Below are 24,839 nucleotides of genomic sequence, written 5' to 3' on the forward strand. Positions count from 1 at the left end.
CGGAGTAAGTAGGGGAGGTCCTTAATGAATAGTTTGCTTCAGTATTCACCAGTGAGAAGGACCCTGTAGTTTGTGAGGACAGTGTGAAACAGGCTGATATGCTTAAACAGGTTGATGTTAGGAAGGAGAATGTGCTAGAAATTTTGCAAAACATGAGGATAGATGAGTCCCCTGGGCCAGATGGGAAATATCCAAAGTACTATGGGAAGCGATTGCTGCCCCTTTGGCAATGATCATGAGGTCCTCACTGTGCATGGAATACTGCCAGATGACTGGAGGGTGGCAAATGTTATTCCCTTGTTCAAGAAAGGGAATAGGGATAATCCTGGGAATTACAGACCAGTCAGTATTTCTTCTGTTGCGGGCAAACTATTGGAGAGGGTTCTGAGATATAGCATTTATGTTTATTTGGAAAAACACAGTTTGATTAGAAATAGTCAGCATGGCTTTGTGAGGGCAGGTCATGCCTCACTAGCTTTATTGAATTCTTTGAGGATATGACAAAACACATTGATGAAGGTAGAGCAGTGGATGTGGTGTATATGGATTTTAGCAAGACACTTGATAAGGCTCCCCATGGTAGTCTCATTCAAAAAGTACGGAGACATGGGATTTAGGCAAATTTGGCTGTTTAATGGAAGACGGAAGGTGGTAATAGATGGAAAGTATTCAGCCCGGAGCTCAGCGACCAGTCGTGTCCTGCAGGGATAGAACATAGAACATTACAGCACAGTACAGGCCCTTCGGCCCTCGATGTTGTGCCGACCTGTCGTACCGATCTCATGCCCATCTAACCTACACTATTCTATGTACGTCCATATGCTTATCCAATGACGACTTAAATGTACCCAAAGTTGGCGAATCTACAACCATTGCAGGCAAAGTGTTCCATTCCCTTACTACTCTCTGAGTAAAGAAACTACCTCTGATCTCTGTCCTATATCTTTCACCCCTCAATTTAAAGCTATGCCCCCTCATGCTCGCCGTCACCATCCTAGGAAAAAGGCTCTCCCTATCCACCCTATCTAACCCTCTGATTATTTTACATGTTTCAATTAAGTCACCTCTCAACCTTCTTCTCTCTAATGAAAACAGCCTCAAGTCCCTCAGCCTTTCCTCGTACGATCTTCCCTCCATACCAGGCAACATCCTAGTAAACCTCCTCTGCACCCTTTCCAAAGCTTCCACATCCTTCTTATAATGCAGTGACCAGAACTGTACGCAATACTCCAAGTGCGGCCACACCAGAGTTTTGTACAGCTTCACCATAACCTCTTGGTTCCGGAACTCGAACCCTCTATTAATAAAAGCTAAAACACTGTATGCCTTCTTAACAGCCCTGTCAACCTGGGTGGAACTTTCAAGGATCTGTGTAGATGGACACCGAGATCTCTCTGCTCATCTCCACTACTAAGAATCTTACCATTAGCCCTGTACTTTGTCTTCTGGTTACTCCTACCAAAGTGCATCACCTCACACTTGTCTGCATTAAACTCCATTTGCCACCTCTCAGCCCAGCTCTGCAGCTTATCTATGTCTCTCTGCAACCTACAGCATCCTTGTTCTGTTCTGGGACCTCTGCTCTTTGTCATCTTTATAAATGACATGGGTGAGGATTTGAAAGGGTAGTTTAGTAAGTCTGTCAATGACACGAAGGTTAGTGGAGTTTGTAGATAGTGCAGAGGGCAGTTGTAGGTTGCAAGGGAACATCGACAGGATGCAGAGCTGGGCAAAGAAGCGGCAGATGAAATTCAACCCACAAAAGTGTGAAGTAATTCATTTTGGAAGGTTGAATTTGCATGCAGAATACAGGGTTAGTGGCGGGATTCTTGGCAGTATGGAGGAACAGAGGGATCTGGGGGTCCACATCCACATTAAGCAGAGGTTCACCTGCACATCTGCCAATGTGGTATACTGCATCCACTGTACCCGGTGCGGCTTCCTCTACATTGGGGAAACCAAGGGGAGGCTTGGGGACCGCTTTGCAGAACACCTCCGCTCAGTTCGCAACAAACAACTGCACCTCCCAGTCGCAAACCATTTCCACTCCCCCTCCCATTCTCTAGATGACATGTCCATCATGGGCCTCCTGCACTGCCACAATGATGCCACCCGAAGGTTGCAGGAACAGCAACTCATATTCCGCCTGGGAACCCTGCAGCCTAATGGTATCAATGTGGACTTCACCAGTTTCAAAATCTCCCCTTCCCCTACTGCATCCCTAAACCAGCCCAGTTCGTCCCCTCCCCCCACTGCACCACACAACCAGCCCAGCTCTTCCCCCCCACCCACTGCATCCCAAAACCAGTCCAACCTGTCTCTGCCTCCCTAACCGGTTCTTCCTCTCACCCATCCCTTCCTCCCACCCCAAGCCGCACCCCCAGCTACCTACTAACCTCATCCCACCTCCTTGACCTGTCCGTCTTCCCTGGACTGACCTATCCCCTCCCTACCTCCCCACCTATACTCTCTCCACCTATCTTCTTTACTCTCCATCTTCGGTCCGCCTCCCCCTCTCTCCCTATTTATTCCAGTTCCCTCTCCCCATCCCCCTCTCTGATGAAGGGTCTCGGCCCGAAACGTCAGCTTTTGTGCTCCTGAGATGCTGCTTGACCTGCTGTGTTCATCCAGCCTCACATTTTATTATACCAAATGCCTTCTTCAATATCCTATCTAACTGAGACTCCACTTTCAAGGAACTATGAATCTGCACTCTTAGGTCTCTTTGTTCGACAACACTTTGTGGGACTCTACCATTAAGCACATATGTCCTGCCCTGATTTGCCTTACCAAAATGCAACACCTCATTTATTTAAATTAAACTCTATTGCCCTACAGTGATGATTGCAATGATTTCAACACTCTTTACTCGACATTCACAGCTTAGAAAAGCAGTCTGTCCAAGTATCCCATCACGTTAAAGGATTTTTACTGACCCTCTAACATGAAACTAAAGCACTAAAGTAAAATAACCTTGAGGAAACCATTTAAAATTGGGGCAGATGTATGGTGTGATAACAAAAACAAAAAAAAACTTTGTTTAAAAAAAATTAACCACTTCACACTACTCCATGATTATAATTCTATATTTTTAAACTTGGTTCTGTTATTCATCAGATTTTATTGTGTTAAGAACTAATTATAATGGGGTTTCAAATAGCAATGTGGAATCAGGAAAGTTGGAAATCTTGCTAATTTGAGTGATTGCCAGTATGAGGTAGGGGGAATGTTGGAGCAAGTGCAGCATGTGAAATAGCACTAAGTGACGTACCACAACTTCAGAATTTGAGTTGACGTTGTGCATACCACGACATCCTGTAGTTTCATCAGTTTTAAAGAAGAGTTGACAGCAAAAAATTGTTCACTGTCGAACCTGCCTTCCACGCTTGCATAAATTTAGGCCTACAACGTTTACTAACATTATCACAAAAAGACAGCATGTAGATGGGAACTAGGAGAGGGCCAAAGATAGATCCTTAGGGGACACCTAAGGTTACTTTGTTGGAGCAAGAATTAAAACATTCCACGTGATTCTACGGCTACAATTATACAGGTAAAAATGGGATCAGGAAGAGTTCTTGTGGTGTGGTGGTAGCATCCCTACCTCTGGACCAAGAGACCCAGGTTCAAGACCGATTTGTTCCAGATGTGACAAAATCTCTGAACAGGTTGAATTGAGAATGGGTTTAAGTGTTTCACAAATATGCAGAGGCAAGAGGAAGCTTGGATGATTAACAGTGTTAAGGATTTCTGGAAAGATCAAGAGAACGAGGATGTACAATTTATTTTTGCCACATTCACACAGGTTGCTACATGTGACTTTGATAATCACCACCCTGGTACTGTGGAAGGACGGGAAAGTTGATTGGATGGATTCAAAACATTGAGTTCAAAAGGACGGCATGAATTTGTGAGGTGATAGCATGATCAAAGGCTGTGGAAGAAAAGTGAAGTTGGAGATGGGAGATGGTTTGCACGGACAGATTAAGGGTTTTTTTTCCTGAGGAGACGGTAATGACTGTAGATTTGAAGGAGAGGGACACTTGAAGAGAGAAAGAGAACCACTCAATGAATTAGCTAATACGGGAGCCAGTAAGAGAAGCAGGGGTTGATTGAATTGGGTGGGAGTAGAGCACCGAGTGATTGTCATAGATAAGATGAGCTTGGTGGCTTTTTGGAGCAGTTTTTTTTTAATATTAGACGAGATTCCCTACAATGTGGAAACAGGCCCTTTGGCCCAACAAGTCCACATTGCTCCTTGGAGCATCCCACCCAGGCCCATCCCCCTATAACCCACACACCCCTGAACACTATGGACAATTTAGCATGGCTCATCCACCTAGCCTGCACATCTTTGGACTGGGGGAGGAAACCGGAGCACCCAGGCAGACACAGGGAGAACGTGCAAACTCTGCACAGACAGTTACCTGAGGCTGGAATTGAACCCGGGTCCCTGGCGCTGTGAGGCTGCAGTGCTAACCGCTGAGCCACTGTGCTGCCTGCTTGTGGTGGAGCCCACAAGTTAACAGGCTATACTGGATTTAGTGTTGTGCCATGAGGCAGGCCTGATAAGGCAGCTTAAAGGAAGCCCTATGGGGCAGTGATCATAAGATGACAGGATTTATTCTGCAATTTGCGAGGGAGAAGACAGAATCATGTAACGATATTACAGCTAAATAAAGGCGACTACAGAGGTATGGAGGAGGAGCTGGGCAGAATTGACTGGAAGAGGAGCCTAGCAGGAAAGACAGTGGAACTTCAATGGGAGGAGTTTCTGGGAGTAATTCAGGAGGCGTAGAAAAAAATTCATCCCTGGGAAAAAGCAGCATAGTACAGGGAGGATGAAGCAACCATGGCTGACTAAGGAAGTCAGGGATAGCATAAAAGCAAAAGAGAAAGCATATAACGTGGCAAAGGGCAGTGGGAAACCAGAGGACTGGCAAGCTTACAAAGATCAACAGACAGCAACAACAAAAAGAAATAAAGAGCGAGGAGACTAAATATGAGGGTAAGCTAGGCAGTAATTTAAATGAAGACTGTAGGAGTTTCTTTAGATATATGATGGGCAGAAAAGGGGCAAAAGTGGACACTGGACCATTGGAAAATGACAGTGGAGAGACAATAGTGGGGAACAAGGAAATGGCCGAGGAACTTAATAATTACTTTGCGTCAGCCTTCAGGGTGGAAGACACGAGTAACCTCCCAAAAAATTCAAGAGAGTCAGGGGGCAGAGCTGAGTATGGTGGCCATCAACAAGGAAAAGGTGCTGATAAAACTGATTGGCCTGAGGTGGATAAATCAACTGGGCCAGATGGACAAATCAACTGGGCCAGATGGACTACACCCGAGAGTTCTAAAGGGGATGGCTGAAGAGATAGTGGAAGTGCTGGTGATGATCTTTGAGGAATTGCTGCAGTCAGGCAGGGTCTCAGAGGGCTGGAAAATTGCTAACGTGACACCCCTATTTAAAAAGGAAGGAAGGCAAAAGATGGAAAATTACAGGCCGATTGGCCTAACCTCGGGTGTGGGTAAGATTTTCAAGTCCATTGTAAAGGATGAGATTTATGAATATTTGGAAGTGTACAGTAAAATAGGGCAAAGTCAGCATGGTTTCATCAAGGAGAGGTCATGCCTGATAAATCTGCTAGGATTCTTTGAGGAAGTAACGAGCAGGGTAGATCAAGGAGAACCAATGGATGTTATCTACCTGGACATCAAGAGGCTTTTGGTAAGGTGACGCACAGGAGGCTGCTGAGTAAGATAAGGGCCCATGATGTTAGAGGCAAGGTGCTAGTATGGATAGAAGATTGGCTGTCTGGCAGAAAGCAGAGAGTGGGGATAAAGGGTCTTTCTCAGGGTGGCAGTCGGTGTTCCACAAGGGTCAGTGTTGGGACCACAACTTTTCACTTTATACATTAATGATCTAGATGAAGGAACTGTCGGCGTCCTGGTTGAGTTTGCAGATGACACAAAGATAGGTGGAGGGGCAGATAGTATTGGGGAAGTGAAGATGCTGCAGATGGATTTAGACAGGTGAGGAGAGTGGGCAAAGACGTGGAAGATTGAGCACAACGTGGGAAAGTGTTAAGTCATGCACTTTGGTAAGAAGAATAAAAGCATGGTCTATTTTCTAAATGGTGAGAAGATTCTGAAGTCTGAAGTGCAAAGGGATGGGAGTTCTAGTCTAGGATTCTCTCAAGGTAACCTTGCAGGTTGAGTCAGTAGTCTGGAAGGCAAACGCAATGCTGGCATTTATTTTGAGAGGATTTGAATATAAAAGCAAGGATGTACTACTGAGGCTTTATAAGGCTATGGTCAGGCCACATTTGGAGTTTTGTGTGCAGTTTTGGGCCCCCTATCTAAGGGAGGATGTACTGGCCCTGGAGTGGGTTCAGACGAGGTTCACGAAAGTGGCCCCAGCAATGAGAAGCTTAACATATTAGGAACGTTTGAGGACTCTGGGACTATACTCATTGGAGTGTAGAAGGATGAGGGGTATCTAATTGAAACTTACAGAATACAGAATGGCATAGACAGAGTGGATGTTGGCAAGATGTTTCCATTGGTAGGACCCGAGGGTACAGCTTTAGAGTAAAGGGAAGACCTTTTAGAATGGAGATAAGGAGAAACTTTTTCAGCCAGAGAGTGGTGAATCTGTGGAATTCACTGCCACAGAAGGCTTTGGAGACCAGGTCATTGAGTATATTTAAGACTGAGATAGATAGGTTCTTGATTACCAAGGGATCAAAGGTCATGGGAAGAAAGCGGAAGAATGAGGTTGAGTAAGTTATCAGCCATGACTGAATGGCGGAGCAGACTTGCTCGGCCGAATGGCCTAATGTCCGCTCCTATGTCTAATGGTCTTGTACAGAAATATACGACAGTTGGACAAAACAAAATAATTTTGGGATTAGGATGATCCTGTAATATTATGCTGCTTTTGGAAACAAGAGCTCAGGTCCTTAATGCTTTCTGTAGTTCAGTCAGATCTAGGGGTGAATGGCTAAAATAGTTGTTTGTAGAAATGAGGCTGTACCATGTCAGTGTGAAAGACAGTAATGAATTTACTTGGGGAAAACACTTAATTAACTCGCCTTCCTCAACTGTTTGTATAGTCTTCATATTTATCAAAGTGGTTGGGAAAATGTTTACATACACCAGCAGCTGGAAAATCCAGAGCGTTGGGAAAAATGTCTGTTAATGCTAAGTTCAGTATTATTCTCCACTGACTGCATAAAATGGACCCAAAATATCTAACAGGTTGACATTAATGAATTTCTGGGAGATTGATTATAAGAGAAACAACAAAAGATACAATTTTCAAAAATATTATGCCAACACTTTATAATTTAATTTTATTTGAAGATGGATCATTAATACTTACCTTGAACTTAAAGTTAAATCTGAGGCTAATTCAGAGGTTAAAAAATACACAGTACTTTATTGCAAAGCACTCACCAGCCTTGATCATCTTCTCCTTCTGGTTGAACTGGTTCTACCTCTGGAGTTTCTGAGATGGCCTTTGTCAGCTTTAATTTGAATCGATCAAGTAATGCCAAAGTCTGTCAACAGAATCCAGTCATAAACAGTTAACAAGAAAATGAGAGATAGTAGGAACTGCCAATGCTGGAGAATCTGAGATAATGAGGCGTAGAGGTGAGTGAACACAGCAGACCAAACGGCATCAGAGGAGCAGGAAAATTCTGAACCCTTCTAAAGATAGGTCAGCTTTCCTGCTCCTCTGATGCTGCCTAGCCTGTTGTGTTCATTCAGCTCTACGACTTGTTAACAAGAAACTGAGACTGTCTTCAGAACTCAAATCTGAGATATAAATTTACTTTGATAGTTGGCCTTTCTGTACAAAATAGGTAAATTCATGAAAGTGATCTGTTTACATTCAATGTCAACCCAACACTGTTCAACATCTGTGGTTTCTTTGTCTTCTGACAAAATGATATATATTGAAATGATTCTCCTCAAATGGAATACTCATTTCCTATCCTTCAGACACTTTGGTCGCCCATACAGTCTTGTACAAAAGCAAAAATTCTCGGAAACTCTTAAATATTAGCAATGAGTGCGATTTATTAAAGGAGATCTATTTGCTCAATACCAATATCTGGCCTTGTTACCTTTTTTGTTAACATCTTTATTTATTATTGAGCATGTACTGGCAAAGCACTGCCTGGATGCTACTATTAATTGTTATATAGACATACAGATGTCAGTCCTGAGTTTTTGCTACAGACACTGTTGAAAGATGTTTCAAAAGAGATGTTTGTAAGGAAAGTTGGTAAGGGGGTAGTGGTACTGTCACCGGGCATGACTAATCCAGAGATCTAGACTAATGCTCAAGATGGCCGATGGTGAAATCTGAATTCAATTAATTATCTAAAATTAAAATCTAGTCCGTGGAAACTATGGAACTGTTGTCTATTCTTGTGAAATCCATATGGTTCAGTGGCCTTTGGGAAAAGAAAATCTGATGCCACCTGAAGGTTGCAGGAACAGCAACTCATATTCTGCTTGGGGACCCTGCAGCCGAATAGTCCCAATGTGGACTTCACAAGCTTCAAAATCTCTCCTCCCCCTACCGCATTCCAAAACCAGCCCAGCCTGTCCCCGCTTCCCTAACCTGTCCCTCCACCTACCTATCCCCTCCTCCCACCTCAAACCCCACCCCCATCTCCTACCTACTAGCATCATCCCGCCCCCTTGATCCGTCTATCCTCCCTGGACTGACCTATCCCCTCGCTAACTCCCCACCTACACTCACCTTTATAGGCTCCATCTCCACCTCTTTGACCTGTCTGTCTCCTCCCACTTACCTTCTCCTCTATCCATCTTCTTTCCACCTCCCCCTCTCTCCCTATTTATTTCAGAACCCCCTACCCCTCCCCCATTTCTGAAGTAGGGTCTAGGCCCGAAACGTCAGCTTTCCTGCTCTTCTGATACTGCTTGGTCTGCTGTGTTCATCCAGCTCTACATCTTGTTATCTCAGATTCTCCAGCATCTGCAGTTCCTACTATCTCTGATTCACGCTTGGTCTGGCCTAAAAGTTACCCCAGATCCACAGCAACGTGCTTGGCACTTAAATGGTTTCTGAAACAGCCCAGCAATCGGGTTATGAGTTGAAGCACTGCTGCCACAGAGTTCTGAGCTCCCTGATGTCATAGATCTCCCCATAGCTCTCTATTCTCAGTTTAGAAAGATTATGAAATTTTTCCAGCCTCAAAATGCAGTTACCATGGGACAATGTTTTCAAAACACTGCTAAGACTCATGGCCTGGCATAGCCCTCAATCTAACCAAGCCAGAGTCAATGAAAGTATAGGAGTCAATGAAAGTATAGGAGGGAATGTCAGGCATGAAGCTGTTCATGCAACACCAGGAATTCCTTAAAAATTGAGGTGTCAACTTGGTGAAGCTACAACACAGGACTAATCGCATGCAAAGCAGCATGCCTTACACAGAACAAAGGGAACCATGTTCAATAGATTAAATCTAAGATCCGCAGTCCTGCCAGCTCCAGTTGAGAATGGTGATGGACAATAAACAACTCATTGAATAAAATGATTCCAAAAACACACCCATCTTCAATGATAGGAGAACCCACAAAATCAATGTAAAAGATAACGCTGAAGCATTTACGAGAATCTTCAGCCAGAATTGCTAAGTAAATGATCAATACTGGCCTCTTCCTGAGGTGCCAAGCATCGCAGATGTCACTCATAACCAATTATATTTAATCCATGTGATTAAGAAACAGTTTCTCTCTCCCTCACCTTTTTCATGAATAGTTGTATCATTTTTGTTGACTTCCAATCTGCTGGGACTGTTTCAGAGTCTGGGAAATTTTGGAAAATCATAGCCAGATCATCCACTACCATTACAACTATCTATTTTAGAACCCAGTGACACAGCCAAATCCTAGGAATTTGAAAAATTTTAGTTCCTTATGTTTGTATTTTTCATTTTCCTGTGGAGGATGAGGGTAGCATCTTGAACAACGGAATAATAATTTTTTTAAAATTAAGTGATTTCCCACTTAATATAGAGACAATGAGGAATTTCTTCTAGATTGTTTTCTGCCCCAGAGAACGAAGGAGGTTCAGTCATTGAGTACATTGAAGACACTGATAAGACAGAGTCTAAAACTATAAAGAAGTCAAGGGTGACAGGGATCAGGCTGGAAAGTAGATTTGATGCAAAAGTCAAATCAGCTTTTATTTTATTGAATGGTAAAATGGGCTTGAAGGGTAGAATGGCTGCCTCTTGCTTCTTGTGCTTAGAATTCAATAAATGTGAAACTAAAACAAAACTGAATATGACCATAAAAACTACTTGATTGCTACACAGTGACAGAGACTCATGAGGTGCAGTAAAAACAGGTAATACTAAAAATGCTCAATATATCTGGCAGCATCTGTGGTAAGAAAAACAGAGTTAAGATTTCAGGTCGCTGACCTTTCATTGGAATCCATAGAATTTTTCAAAAGTCAATAAGGTCACTGGAACAGTTGTGATTGCTTCGTGGGGAGGAAAGGAAACTTCCAGGTTTTTTTTGGTCCCATTTTGGCCTTGGGACATTTTTTTCTTTTGTTTTGCTTCCCCGGGGATGTTATGTTGCTAACATCTTTGTGTCCAGCCTGCAGCAAGGCTTTTCTTTCAAGACTGGCTTCAATTCAAGCAGTGGCTGCTACACCCAGTGGGACTACAGGCACTGGGCTGCTGATGGCCACCTGGTTGGTTGGCAGCTTTCAGAGGTGACATTTGTTCTCTGCTGGGGGGTGGGCGTCCAAAGCTACAGCCTGAGCCATGTAACAGCTTGATGGCTGTAAACCTAGCTCAGGGCATTCCAGCCATGAGCTACTAGGCTCAGTTCCAACATCTTAGTTATTGCTGTAGATGCAGCAGTCATGCTAAAAAATATCAGGAATTGTATGCTAATCAACGTGACTTCCAAACTGGTAACCCTCCAAATCTATGTTCACTACTATCTAGAAGGGCAAAAGCAGTAGATACTTGGAATCACCATCACCTGCAAGTTCCCATCCAAGCCACTCACTGTCTACAAATGGAAACATACCACTATTCCTTCACTGTCGATGGCTCAAAAACTTGGAACTCCCTCCTTAATTGCATTGTGAGTCCACCTATACCAAATGAAGTTTGATCAGCACTATCTTCTTAACGACAAGCAGTGATGGGCTATAAATGCTGGCCCAACTAGTAATCCATCCCAAAAATGAATTTTAAAAAAAAAGTTTTACAAGAAGAGTAAAGGGGTGGAAAGATGCAGGCTAGATGCTAGACTGTTGTGAAAGAAAGCTTTTGAGAGTAGTGTTTGTAGCTTTTTCTCCCTATGAGTGATTACTGGTACCACCCTGTTTTCCTGATAGGAAAGGAAGCTGGAGGGAGAACAAAGTCCCTTGTACCCCTTTTGCCTTGCTATTGATTCTGAGTTCCTATGGTTCGACTAACAGAGTGCAGGTGCAAATACATTTCTAGCAGACACAGTATGTCCTGTGCCTGGGTTTCCATTGTGATCAGCAATCTTTCCACAGAGACAGCCAGACAGAAGTATATCAGAGACAAGTACAGAAGTGATAATGCTGGCAGACTCCTCTCTCCTTCAATCCAGTTTACTGAGTGCCTCTATCAAATCTGCCTGTAGATCCTGTGCCTGTTTTGTATTTTGACAAAGTCATTAATGGCTGAGACCATGGAATCATCGTCTGCCTGGGGCTGAGCAGGGGCTGGTCTCTGGCAAACCCCTGAGTATTAAAGATCTAGAGTGTTTCTTTCTTGAGCAGCTGTGGAGATATGTCAGTGACACACTCACCAGGTTATGGCCCCGAGTCTAATCTAGTTAGAGAACCTGCCAAGGTGAAAATCTCCGAGTGGTGGAGAGTGCAAGAGAAAACCTCGCTGGTGTATCCTCTGAGGGTTCAGTAGTTTCATCCTCAAATGAAGGTGGGAGTGAGGGCGTCTGATGCTAGCCTCTTTGGGGCACAGGTTTGCTGGGTCCAGCTCATGCTGCATAAAAGAAGTGACGGAATCACTCGCACAGGAGTGACAAATGCTCATGCAGTTTAAGAACGAGTCAGCACTGGTGGTAACAGAGGAACAATACAACTCAGCATAATGAAGCTTGCTGATTTATTGTCCATAGATGTCTCACACGTGGTCACATTCTACTTTGGCCAAATCTTAACTTTTTTCCTCATGTGACATAAGTTTATGTCCACTGCCTGCTTCACCAATATAGGCCCTCTTGGCCTGCAGTGAGCCATTAATTTCTGTAATGGTAAAAAGGAAGGGATTGAATATAATTACATCTGATGATCTTGATTCAAGTTTTTAAAGTGTGACCAGGTGTGTACATGAGGGCATTGCATTTGACATAGTCTACTTGGACTTCTGCAAGGTTTTTGATAAGATTCCACATGGAGACTGATAGTGAAGGTAAGAGCCCATGGGATCCACGGAAATTTGGCTAACTGAATCCAGAATCGGCTGACTGGCAGGAATCAGGTGATAATTCAGGGAATTTGACTAGTGGACTGTGTCCAGTGGGGATGTGCAGGGATCAGTGTTTGGGCCCTTGCTATTTGTGGTATATGTAAATGATTTAGTCTTGAATATATGAAGATTGATCAGCAAGTTCATGGATGGGTAGGGTGGTAAATAATGAGAAAGGTAGCCTTCAATTACTGAAGGATATGGATGGGCTGCTCTGCGACAAATGGAGTTCAATCCAGGTAATGTGAGGTAACGCATTTGGGCAGGACAAACAAGGAATACATGATAAATGATAGGGCTCTGGGAAGCAACAAGGTTCAGAGGAACATTGTACATGTCCACTGGATCCTTAAAATCGTAGACAGGTAGATACAATCATGAGAACATATAGAAGTTACTTGCCTTCATTAGCCAAAATATAAAGTTTGACAACAAGGAAGTTATGCTCAATAGGCCATTGCTGGAGTACTGTGTGCAGTTCTAGGATTTATTTAATGGAGAGATGCAATTGCACTAGAGAGGGTGCTGAGGAAACTTACTCGGATGTTGCCTGGGCTGAAGGAGACTGATTTGAGTGAGATGCATAAAATTATGAGGGGTATAGATAGGGTAGACAAGAAGGAACATTTCACCTTGGGAGAGGGATCGCTGATTAGAGCGCATCGATTTCAGCTACTGGGCAGGAGGTTTAGAAAGATGTGAAGAAGGGTTTTCACCCAGAGGGTGGTGTGAAATTGGAATGCACTGTGTATAAGGATAGTAGAGGCAGAAACCCCAATAACGATTCAGAAATATTTAAATTTGTACTTGCAATGCCAAGGTATAAAAGACAATGGGCCAAGGGCCGGAACATGAGATTTTGACTGGTGCAAATTTGATAGGCTGAAGCGTCTATTTCTGTGCTGTAAGCCTCTATGAATATGATGGAAATGGACGGAAGAGGAGTTATGATGTCGCACAAGAAGGAGAGATGGCACCAGTGAGTGAGTAGGAAGCACAGGAAACAGGATGTGTCAGTGATTGGGGAGAATGAGGTGGGTGAGAGTTGTTGAGTGGACATGCTGCATACAACATGAGTCTTGGCAAGATGAACAAAGAACAAAGAACAAAGAAAATTAAAGAACAAAGAAAATTAAAGTACAGGAACAGGCCCTTCGGCCCCCCCAAGCCTGCACTGGCATGCTGCCTGTCACAACTAGAACCCCCTACCCTTCCAGTGACCGTATCCCTCCATTCCCATCCTATTCATGTATTTGTCAGGACACCCTTTAAAAGTCACTATTGTATCTGCTTCCACTACCTCCCTCAGCGAGTTCCAGGCACTCACTACCGTCTGTGAAAAAAACGTGCCTCGTACATCACCTTAAAACCTTGTCCCTCGCACCTTAAATCTATGGCCCCCGGTAACTGACCATTCTACCCTGGGAAAAAGCTTCTGAGTATCCAGTCTGTCCATGCCCTTCATAATCTTGTAGACCTCTAACAGGTTGCTACTCAACCTCTATTGTTCCAGTGAGAACAACCCAAGTTTTCTTGACCTCTCCTCATAGTTAATGCCCTCCATACCAGGCGACTTGCCTGTAACTTTGTTCTGTACCCTCTTCAAAGCCACTGCATCCTTCTGGTAGTGTGATGACCAGAATTGAACACAATATTCCAAATATGGCCTAACTAAGGTTCTATAAAATTGCAACATTACCAGCCAAATTTTAAACTCAATGCCCCGGCCGTTGAAGTCAAACATGCCATATCCCTTGTTAACTACCTTTTCCAACTGTGTTGCCACTTTTAGTGACCTGTGTATCTGTACATCCAGATCCCTCTACCTTTCAGTATTCTTAAGAGTTCTGCCATTTACTGTATATTTTCCATCTGAATTAGACCTTCCAAAATGCACTACCTCATATTTTTCTGGCTTAAACTCCATCTGCCATCTTTCTGCTCAAGTCACCAACCGATCTATATCCTGCTGTATCCTTTGATGGTCCTCATCGCTATCCGCAATTTCACCAACCTTTGTGTCATCGGCAAACTTACCATTCAGACCACTACTTTCTGCTCCACATCATTTATATGTATTACAAACAGCAAAGGTCCCAACACTGGTCCCTGAGGAACACCACTAGTCACAGCCGTCCATTCAGAAATGCACCCTTCCTCTGCTATCCTCTGTCTTCCCTATGACCAAGCCAGTTTTTTATTCTTCTTGCAAGCTCACCTCTGACCTCGTGCGACTTTACCTTCTGTATCAGCCTGCCACGAGGGACCTTACTGAAGTTCATGTAGACAACATCCACTGCCCTACCTTCATTGATCATCTTTGTCACTTAAAAAAACTCAACCAAGTTAGTGAGACATGACTTCCCCTTCACAAAACCATGTTGTTTCTCTTCCGCTGATTTCCAGGTGGGAAAAAATCCTGCCTTGAAGAATCTTCTCCAATAACTTCCCTACCACTGATGAAAGGCTCACCAGCCTGTGATTCGCTGGATTATCCTTGCCACCCTTCTTAAACAAAGGACCAACACTGGTTATTCTCCAATCCTCTGGGACCTCCCCTATAGCCAGTGAGAATACAAAGATTTCCCTCAAGGTCCCGGCAATTTCCTCCCTTGCCTTTCCCATTATTCTGGGGTATATCCCATCAGGCCCTGGCACTTGTCTACCTTAATGTTTTTCAAGACCCCCAATACCTCCTTCCCTTTGATTGCAACATGATCCAAACTATCTACACACCGTTCCCCAGGCTCATCATCCGTAAGTCCTTCTATATGGTGAATACTGACGCAACGAGTGTGTAGTGGCAGAGTTACAGTGAGTGCTGGCCTTGTGAATGCAAAACTGCAAAGAGTAGATGGTCGCACTTAATTGTATGGCATATCGGTGGGCATTAATCTTCCTCTACTGCTGTGCATTGTGTTTTACCCAGGGCAATGCACAAACATGGTATATCCTGGTCCAGTTTGGCTGAGTTTGGTGGTTTGCCCGCTTTTGCCAGCTAGCAAGATACAGCAGTACTCTCCTCTCCAACACACCACCACCAGTTCTTCCAGGTCCCTATAGGTAAACTGCAGTTAACTCGTCTTTCTCAGCATTTCCCTGGGGAAAGCAATGGAGGGCCACAGTTTGAGGAACAGTTCTTAGCTTGCAGTATCTAAAGCATTGAGGAGCTTGGCTTATATATGGTACCAACACTATAAATGTAACAAAGTTTTGGCAGCAGAGAGTACTTCTGCCTCTCCTGTGGACAGATTTCAGAGATGGATATGGTAGAGGCCAACTGCATAATTAATGAGGTGAACAGTGAAAGATTGAGAGGGAAAATTCTCCATGCGCCATGGAGAAATGGGTACCACGAATTTTACTCGAAAAAAAAAACACATTTTGCCTAAAACTGGTAAAATTCAGCCCAGAGTGTCATATGCCAATGTGTTGCATGACTTAACATTTCAGTGAATTTTTGCAAATATGTGCTTGGATTTTAATTAACTCTGGGTGAGAAGAGGAGTGGGTGTGCTTTGCAAACAGTGTCCCTAAATAGCATGAGTATTTTAAAACCTCTGGATAGTGTTGGAATTTTCAAAGTTAAGAGTTTAGAGCTGTAGGACCCCACTTGCCTCCAGCGAATGGCCTGCTAAGCTTGAGGAGCTAGTTAATGGGTTGTGGAGGACCAGAGGAAAATTTCAAATCATAAGTTGCCAAATTAAACAGTCTGGCACATTTTAGTACACAGATGATAGGTTTGATGTGAGCCACAATAAAGTGCTATTTTTTAAGGAAGAAAATGGTTATCCCGTCAGACTATTATACTCAATCGAATATCATGCCGCTTAGTTGGCCACTTAGCTACTGTTGTGGACAGTAAGGATCTTGGACTTCAAACATATTACTTAATTGCATCTGCATAGCAGCAATAGGACCCATCACAGGTGTCAACAGCAGGTTACAGCAGTGTTCAGCAGCCAACTCCTGCCCTTTCGTAGCACATGCTGCCGTGAATTGGAGGGTGAGCACAACTTCAAACTAGTTGTGAGTTCTATATTTGAAAATTGGGTCACTCTTAGCATGGGGTCAGGATCTGGAAATTATCTGTACATCATGTTCTTAACTCTGAATTCTGGTGCACATTCATTATGTTTGTACATATATAGACTGAAGTTTAATTTAATGCATATTTGGAAAGCTCATGAATTCTAAACATGACTACTGCTGGTTCTTTTACAGCATTAGGCTGAAAATATGATCAAGGTAAAATTCATTACCTGTTCCTCACGTGTGGACCCATTCTTTGGTTTTTGTCTTCGTAATTCTTCATATTTTTTCCTTTCGCTTAAATATTCTGCTACTGCACTATTTGGAGCTTGCTCGGTTTCTGTTGGCAAATAAACAGAAATTACATCCTTGTGCTTTTTTTTTCCTACTTGTATCTTAGAGGCAAAGTACATTCAGTACAATTGTTCATATCTTCTATACAAGAAAAGGGAGAGGGATAAACTGGCAATTATAGGTCAGCCAACATAATATACATCATGAAAAACTTTTAGAGTGTCAGTTTGTGTAATTTGACACTTGGAAATAATGAATTGTGTTACATGTAATGTCGATAGTGGCTCAGTTGGTAGTACTTTCACTTGAATCGGATGGTCTTAAACACATAAATCAAAGCTGATATGCAGTATTCTGGGAAGTGATGTCTTTTGGATGGTATGTTAAACTAAGGCCTACAGCACTTTTGGCAGGTAGAAAACTCTGGCACATAGGAAATGCTATAGTCACAAAAAGTGGCATGGGTAAATTTGTCTTTCTTTTAACTCTTGCCAATGCCTTAAAAAGCTAGTCAGAAGGGGTTGGCAAGTTGTTTATTTGCTGTTTTCATAGTATACATAGTAAACAAGTTAGTTTGGTATGGAGTGCCATGATCTTAACCCAGCAACTATAAAGGAATTACATTATACTTTCCAAGTCAGAAGGGCGTGTGCTGTGGAGGGGAGCTTTCAGCTGCTGGAATTCCACGTTTTGTAACACTGCTTTTTCTAGGCAGTTAAGGCAATGAGGTCATCGGGAATAAAAGAAGAACATTCCATCATACTCCAGACCTGTCCCTCATAGACAGTTTTGGGTGTCAGATGCTAAGTTTCTCACCATAAACTACTCAGACTCCGAACTGTGCTTGCGACCACAGTATGTGTGTGGCCAGTCTAGTTACAATTCTGAACAAATGGTGATCCCCAAATGGGGGAATTAAGTGATGATTTTGCTGAATCTCAAGAGGTGATTAAACCTTCACTTGTTGGAAGTGATCACTGTGAGAGTGCTTGTCTGGCACAAACGCTACTTGTCATTTATCAGTCCAAACCTGAATGTTAGCCAGGGGCTTTCCTTAAATACTTACCCACTGAAGAGTTGTGAACTGAATACCGCATCAACAAATATCTGCATTTCTGATCTTACCACCGATGGCATCTGACTTGAGAAGCTGTTTGTGTCTGTGACACTATCCTGACAAGCTCGTACAAAATACCTTTAATCTGAGAGGATTGTCTCTAACAATCAGATGCATCTTTCTTTGTGGAAAGCTGACACCAGGCATGGTTTGTTTTCACTTTCATTTATGTTATGTTTAGATTTCCTAAGGCTCTTTCATGCCACATTCAGCATAATGGTGCTTTGCTGATAAGAGCACTTATACTTGTCTCACCTCTGGAATTCACAGGCCAAATGTGAAATAAGATCTGGGAACAAGGAGGCTAGCAGGAACTCAAATTGGGCACAGATTTACAGACTATTGGTGAATAATTGCTACCTGATAATACTGTTGACAACATTTTCAATACTTTGTTAATGAATAGAAAGCATGACGTGATGGCAACTGGCTGGGTTGGTTTCTTCTGCTTTTGAGGATATCACTGAGCTGGGCAATTTTCCCCTCTGGCACAGATGTACTGGGATAGCTCAGCTTGAAGTTGACTAGTTCTGGACTTTAAATTTTCAGCAGTACAACTGAAATGTCATCATAGCCCTTGAAGCACCCACTGCGCTCAGCTGTTTCTTGATATCAGTGTGACCTGAACAGGTAGAATGGTGCCATCCATTACATTGGGAACCTTAGAAAAACACACAGATAGATCATCCAGCTGGCATTTCTCATTGTAGATGGCTACAAGTGCTCCAGTATAGATGTTTGCCAGGCTCAGCGGCGCCGCCTCTTGCTCCCCAGAGGAGCTCGAACAGTTCATCCGCTTCACCAACACCTTCCACCCCAACCTTCAGTTCACCTGGGCCATCTCCAGCACATCCCTCACCTTCTTGGACCTCTCAGTCTCCATCTCAGGCAACCAGCTTGTAACTGATGTCCATTTCAAGCCCACCGACTCCCACAGCTACCTAGAATACACCTCCTCCCACCCACCCTCCTGCAAAAATTCCATCCCCTATTCCCAATTCCTCCGCCTCCGCCACATCTGCTCCCACGATAAGACATTCCACTCCCGCACATCCCAGATGTCCAAGTTCTTTAAGGACCGCAACTTTCCCCCCACAGTGATCGAGAACGCCCTTGACCGCGTCTCCCGCATTTCCCGCAACACATCCCTCACACCCCGCCCCCCGCCACAACCGCCCTAAGAGGATCCCCCTCGTTCTCACACACCACCCTACCAACCTCCGGATACAACGCATCATCCTCCGACACTTTCGCCATTTACAATCCGACCCCACCACCCAAGACATTTTTCCATCCCCACCCCTGTCTGCTTTCCGGAGAGACCACTCTCTCCGTGACTCCCTTGTTCGCTCCACACTGCCCTCCAACCCCACCACACCCGGCACCTTCCCCTGCAACCGCAGGAAATGCTACACTTGTCCCCACACCTCCTCCCTCACCCCTATCCCAGGCTCCAAGATGACATTCCACATTAAGCAGAGGTTCACCTGCACATCTGCCAATGTGGTATACTGCATCCATTGTACCCAGTGCGGCTTCCTCTACATTGGGGAAACCAAGCGGAGGCTTGGGGACCGCTTTGCAGAACACCTCCGCTCAGTTCGCAACAAACAACTGCACCTCCCAGTCGCAAACCATTTCCACTCCCCCTCCCATTCTCTAGATGACATGTCCATCATGGGCCTCCTGCACTGCCACAATGATGCCACCCGAAGGTTGCAGGAACAGCAACTCATATTCCGCCTGGGAACCCTGCAGCCTAATGGTATCAATGTGGACTTCACCAGTTTCAAAATCTCCCCTTCCCCTACTGCATCCCTAAACCAGCCCAGTTCTTCCCCTCCCCACACTGCACCACACAACCAGCCCAGCTCTTCTCCCCCACCCACTGCATCCCAAAACCAGTCCAACCTGTCTCTGCCTCCCTAACCGGTTCTTCCTCTCACCCATCCCTTCCACCCACCCCAAGCCGCACCCCCATCTACCTACTAACCTCATCCCACCTCCTTGACCTGTCCGTCTTCCCTGGACTGACCTATCCCCTCCCTACCTCCCCACCTATACTCTCTCCACCTATCTTCTTTACTCTCCATCTTCGGTCCGCCTCCCCCTCTCTCCCTATTTATTCCAGTTCCCTCTCCCCATCCCCCTCTCTGATGAAGGGTCTAGGCCCGAAACATCAGCTTTTGTGCTCCTGAGATGCTGCTTGGCCTGCTGTGTTCATCCAGCCTCACATTTTATTATCTTGGAATTCTCCAGCATCTGCAGTTCCCATTATCTCAGCCATCTTTAAGAATGTTAGCAGTTTAATGACTTACTACTATTCTTGAGTAGCAGAAGTGCAGAGCTTTGATCTGTTCCATTGATTGTGGAATCAGTGAGCTCTGTTTATAGCGTGCTGCATCCACTGGTGGGCTTCCTTCATAGACACCACCAATGTGTAAAGAAACAAAGATTTTATTATTTCTTTGATATGATCTGAAATGATGATACACTCATGGAAATGTCACTGGGCTATTAATCCAAGATGCCTAAAATCCCATCAGGCTGCTTGCAGAATTCAAGTTCAATTAATAAACCTGGAATATAAAACTAATCTGTAATGATAACAATGACAACTATCATCTGTTGTTGTAAAAAACATCTCAGTTCGCTAATGTGTTCGTTAGGGAAGGAAATCTCCCAATCCGATCTGGCCACGTGATTCAAGGCTCACAGTAATGCGGCTGACTCTTAACTGCCTTCTGAAATGGCCAAAGAAGCCATTCACTTCATGGGGAATTAGCAAAATTTTTTTAAAAATGCAAAAGCGAAGAAGATAGGAGCAGGAGTAGGCCATTCAATCTTGAGCCTGCTCTGCCTTTCAATATGATCGTGGCTGATCATGGAGTTCAATACCCTAATTCTTCCCTCCGCTATATCCCTTGATTCCTTTAGCCACAAGAGCTACATCTACCTCCTTGTTGAAAATACAATGTTTTGATCTCAACCACTTTCTCCAGTCGTGAATTTCACAGGCTCATCACTCTCTGGGTGAAGAAATTATTCCTAATCCCAGTCCTAAAAGGTTAACCCCTTCTCATTAAATTATGACCCAGGTTCTGGATTTCCTTACCATTGTGAACATTTTACTGCATCTATCCATTCTAGTCCTGGGTGAATTTTAAAAGTTTCTATGCGATTCCCCGTTCACTCTTCTAAGCTCCTGTGAATACAATCCGAATCGAGTCAATCACTCCTCATACATCAGTACCATCATCCCAGAAATCAATGTGGTAAACATTCACTGCTCTCCCTCTGTCGAACATCCTTCCTCAGATAAGGAGGCCAAAACTACACACAACCCTCTCGCTGTGAAGGCCAATATACAGTGTGTACTTCTTACAGCCTGCTCAACCTGCACCCTTACTTTGAGCAATTGGTGCATGAGGACACCCAGATCTTTTTGAACAATTCCCTGCCTCGATTTATAGCTATTCAAACAATAATCTGCCTTCCTATTTTTCATACCAAAATAGCTAACCTCACAGTTATCCTCATTATAATTCATCTGTCCACTCATTTGCTCAATCAGCCTGTCCAAATCACACTGTAACATCTCTGCATCCTCCTCACTGTTCACCCATCTGCCCAGCTTTACGTATCACCTACAAATTTTTAGATGTTGCATTTAGTTCTCTCATCTAAATCATTAATGCAAATTGTGTGGGGTCCTAGTACTGATTCCTGTGGTACCCGACTAATCACTGTATACCATTCGGAAAAAGACCCATCATTCCTATATGGGGTGGCTACATTGTTTATTCCTTCATGGAATGTGCAGAAAAAAGAATCTGTAACCCTTCCAAAGCTATTCAAGTCAAGTTTCTGACACAGTAGTCTGAAGTACAGGCATATCTAGTTGCAGTGCTTCAGAATTTATTACAATAGATGAAAAAAATGCATATTCCTTGTGTCTACTACAAAAATTAAGAAGACATTTGATAATTTGTCACCATTTTGAGGTGGCTACAACTGTTAATTGAGAGCATTTTGTATGGAACCTCTCTTCATCTGTATACAGTGAAAAAGGATACTCTTACCCCAGAAAGAAAATGTCTACTAGAGTAACTAAGTTAGTGTTTTCAATAAAACTGACGATTGCAATGGACAACTCTTCATAACAACCAAAATCCATAAGACCATAAGATATGGGAGCTGAATTATGCCATCGGCCCATCCAGTCTGCTCCACTATTTAATGTGGGTGATATGTTTCTAAACTCATCCTCCTACCATCTCCCTGTAACCCTTGATCTCCTTTCCCAATTAAGAACCTACGTCTGTCTTAAATACTCCCAATGACCTGGCCTCCACAGCCATCTGCAGCAACAAGTTCCTGAAATTAGTCACCGTCTAGCTGAAGTAATTCCATGCATCTCCATTCTAATGAGTCATGCCAAAATGCATAACCTCATTCTTTCACACAATGTATTCCAAATACCACTTCTTTACCCACTCTCCTAGCCTGTCCAAATCCTTCTGCAGCCTCCCCTCTTTCTCAATACTACCTGTACTTCCACCTATTTTTGTGTCATCTGAAAACTTAGCAACAATGTCTTCAGTTCCTTTGTCCAGATTGTTTATATATAACATGAATAATTATGGTTCCAACACGGATTCCTGTGCAACTCCATTAGTCAGTAACTGTCATCCTGAAAAAGACCCCTTAATCCCTACTGTCTACCTTCTGCCAGTTAGCCTATCCTCTATCTATGCCAATCCTCTATACATTGCCCCAACACCATGGACTCTTGTCTTATTTAGCAGCCTCCTCTGCAGCTCCTTGTCAAAGGCCTTATAAGGATTCAAATATCCGCTGGCTCTCCTTTGTTTAACTTTCTTGTTACTACCTCAAAGATTTCTAACAGATTTGCCAGGCATGACCTCCTTTTGATGAAGGCATGCCAACTCAACAAAGTACTCTGCAATCTCATCCTTAATAACAGACTCTAAAACCTTACCAACAACCAAGATGAGGTTAAGAGACCTGTAGTTTTCTTTCTGTCTTATTCTCTTCTTAAACAGGGGTGTTACATTAGCTATTTTTCAGCCCTCTGGGACCCTCCCTGACTCAAATGATTCCTGAAAGATCACCACCAATGCTTCTACAATCTCCTCAGGTACCTCCTTCAGAACAATGGGGTGTGGTCCGTCTTTTCTGGGTAATTTATCCACCTCAGACATTTCAGCTTTCCCAGTACCACCTTCTTAGTGATGGCCACTACACTCATTTTTATACCCTGATTTTCTTGAAATTCGGTATGCTGCTGGTGTCTTCCACTAAAAACTGATGCAAAGTACCTATTCAGTTCCTCTGCTATTTCTTTCCACCCCATTGCTACTTCTCCAGCCTCATTTTCCGGCTGTCTAATGTCCACTCCCTCCTTTCATATTAAGGTATATGATAATAATTTGAATATGAATAAGAAGATTCAAAAGCTACAGCATTCCATCTGCCCATAATGCTATACAATGTACCAGATGTTTTTGGCTTTTCACCATTTAAATTTAATATAATGATAAGTTATTGCAGAAGAAAAGCAGTGTGTCTACTAGTCTACGTTTTAATGAGTGCAGAATATCTGGGAAATATAAAATTATCAGCAGTTCTTTAACATTAGTTAAGCTGGCAAACAAAAATTTTTGAGTTCATTATACCAAGATAATGAAGACACAAGTTTAAACAGGTCACTTCATGGCAATGGAATCGCTATCCTTAAAATGGAACATTCAACATTGCTGTCATTTTCCACTGGAAATCTACTGGTGATCATTTTAACTGCTAAGTCGCTGAGAGATCTGATAGCCAGATCACATGTACGTTATTGTATTTCAAAATAAGCCTGCATTAGGAAGCACTACTATTTTCTCTCCAGGTGAGAAAGGTCACCAATTGTCAGAAAGACACAAAGCAAGGAAAGCTACAGACATACAAATTAATAGCAGGAGAAAGCTATTCAGTTAGATCATAGCTGATACAACTCTGCATCACCATTTTGTTCCATTAATTACTCATTCCCTTAGTCAAGAATCTATCCAACCTGCTTTTAAAAATATTCAATGACCCCATCACCACCATTTTCTGGGGAGAGTTCCAAAGACTCATGACACACAGGGAAAGAAATTCTCCTCATCTCCATCTTAAATGGGAGATCCCTTATTTCTCAATGTGGACTTCACCAGTTTCAAAATCTCCCCTTCCCCTACTGCATCCCTCAACCAGCCCAGTTCGTCCCCTCCCCCCACTGCACCACACAACCAGCCCAGCTCTTCCCCCCCACCCACTGCATCCCAAAACCAGTCCAACCTGTCTCTGCCTCCCTAACCGGTTCTTCCTCTCACCCATCCCTTCCTCCCACCCCAAGCCGCACCCCCCGCTACCTACTAACCTCAACCCACCTCCTTGACCTGTCCGTCTTCCCTGGACTGACCTATCCCCTCCCTACCTCCCCACCTACACTCTCTCCACCTATCTTCTTTACTCTCCATCTTCGGTCCGCCTCCCCCTCTCTCCCTATTTATTCCAGTTCCCTCCCCCCATCCCCCTCTCTGATGAAGGGTCTAGGCCCGAAACGTCAGCTTTTGTGCTCCTGAGATGCTGCTTTGCCTGCTGTGTTCATCCAGCCTCACATTTTATTATCTTGGAATCTCCAGCATCTGCAGTTCCCATTATCTCTCTCTCTCTCTCCCTTATTTCTTAACTGTTTCCCCTCGTTCCAGCGTGGCTTATGACTCCATCCTGTTTCTTAAGAATTACCTGCTTGTCACAGCGCCTTCCCTTGATGACAGTTCTCGGATTCAGGCTGCTTGAATTACTTGCCAGCTCATCAC

General features: G+C 43.7%; 1 protein-coding gene across 2 annotated transcripts in view; it reads right to left on the reverse strand.

Moving 5' to 3' along the window:
* cwc27 (CWC27 spliceosome associated cyclophilin) overlaps nt 1-24,839 on the reverse strand; it is a 236,692-nt gene that overhangs the window by 48,103 nt on the left and 163,750 nt on the right. For both annotated transcript variants that reach the window (XR_009446088.1, XM_048542191.2), the window contains exons 12-13: nt 16,787-16,896; nt 7,459-7,562 (exon numbers count right to left, since the gene is read on the reverse strand). Coding sequence is in view for 1 of the 2 variants with exons in the window: in XM_048542191.2 (XP_048398148.1) it covers nt 7,459-7,562; nt 16,787-16,896 (214 nt within the window). In the remaining variant the exon portion in view is untranslated. The remainder of the gene's footprint in view (nt 1-7,458; nt 7,563-16,786; nt 16,897-24,839) is intronic.

Source organism: Stegostoma tigrinum, chromosome 1 (assembly GCF_030684315.1).
Source record: "Stegostoma tigrinum isolate sSteTig4 chromosome 1, sSteTig4.hap1, whole genome shotgun sequence".
In the NCBI taxonomy this organism is placed as follows: domain Eukaryota; kingdom Metazoa; phylum Chordata; class Chondrichthyes; order Orectolobiformes; family Stegostomatidae; genus Stegostoma; species Stegostoma tigrinum.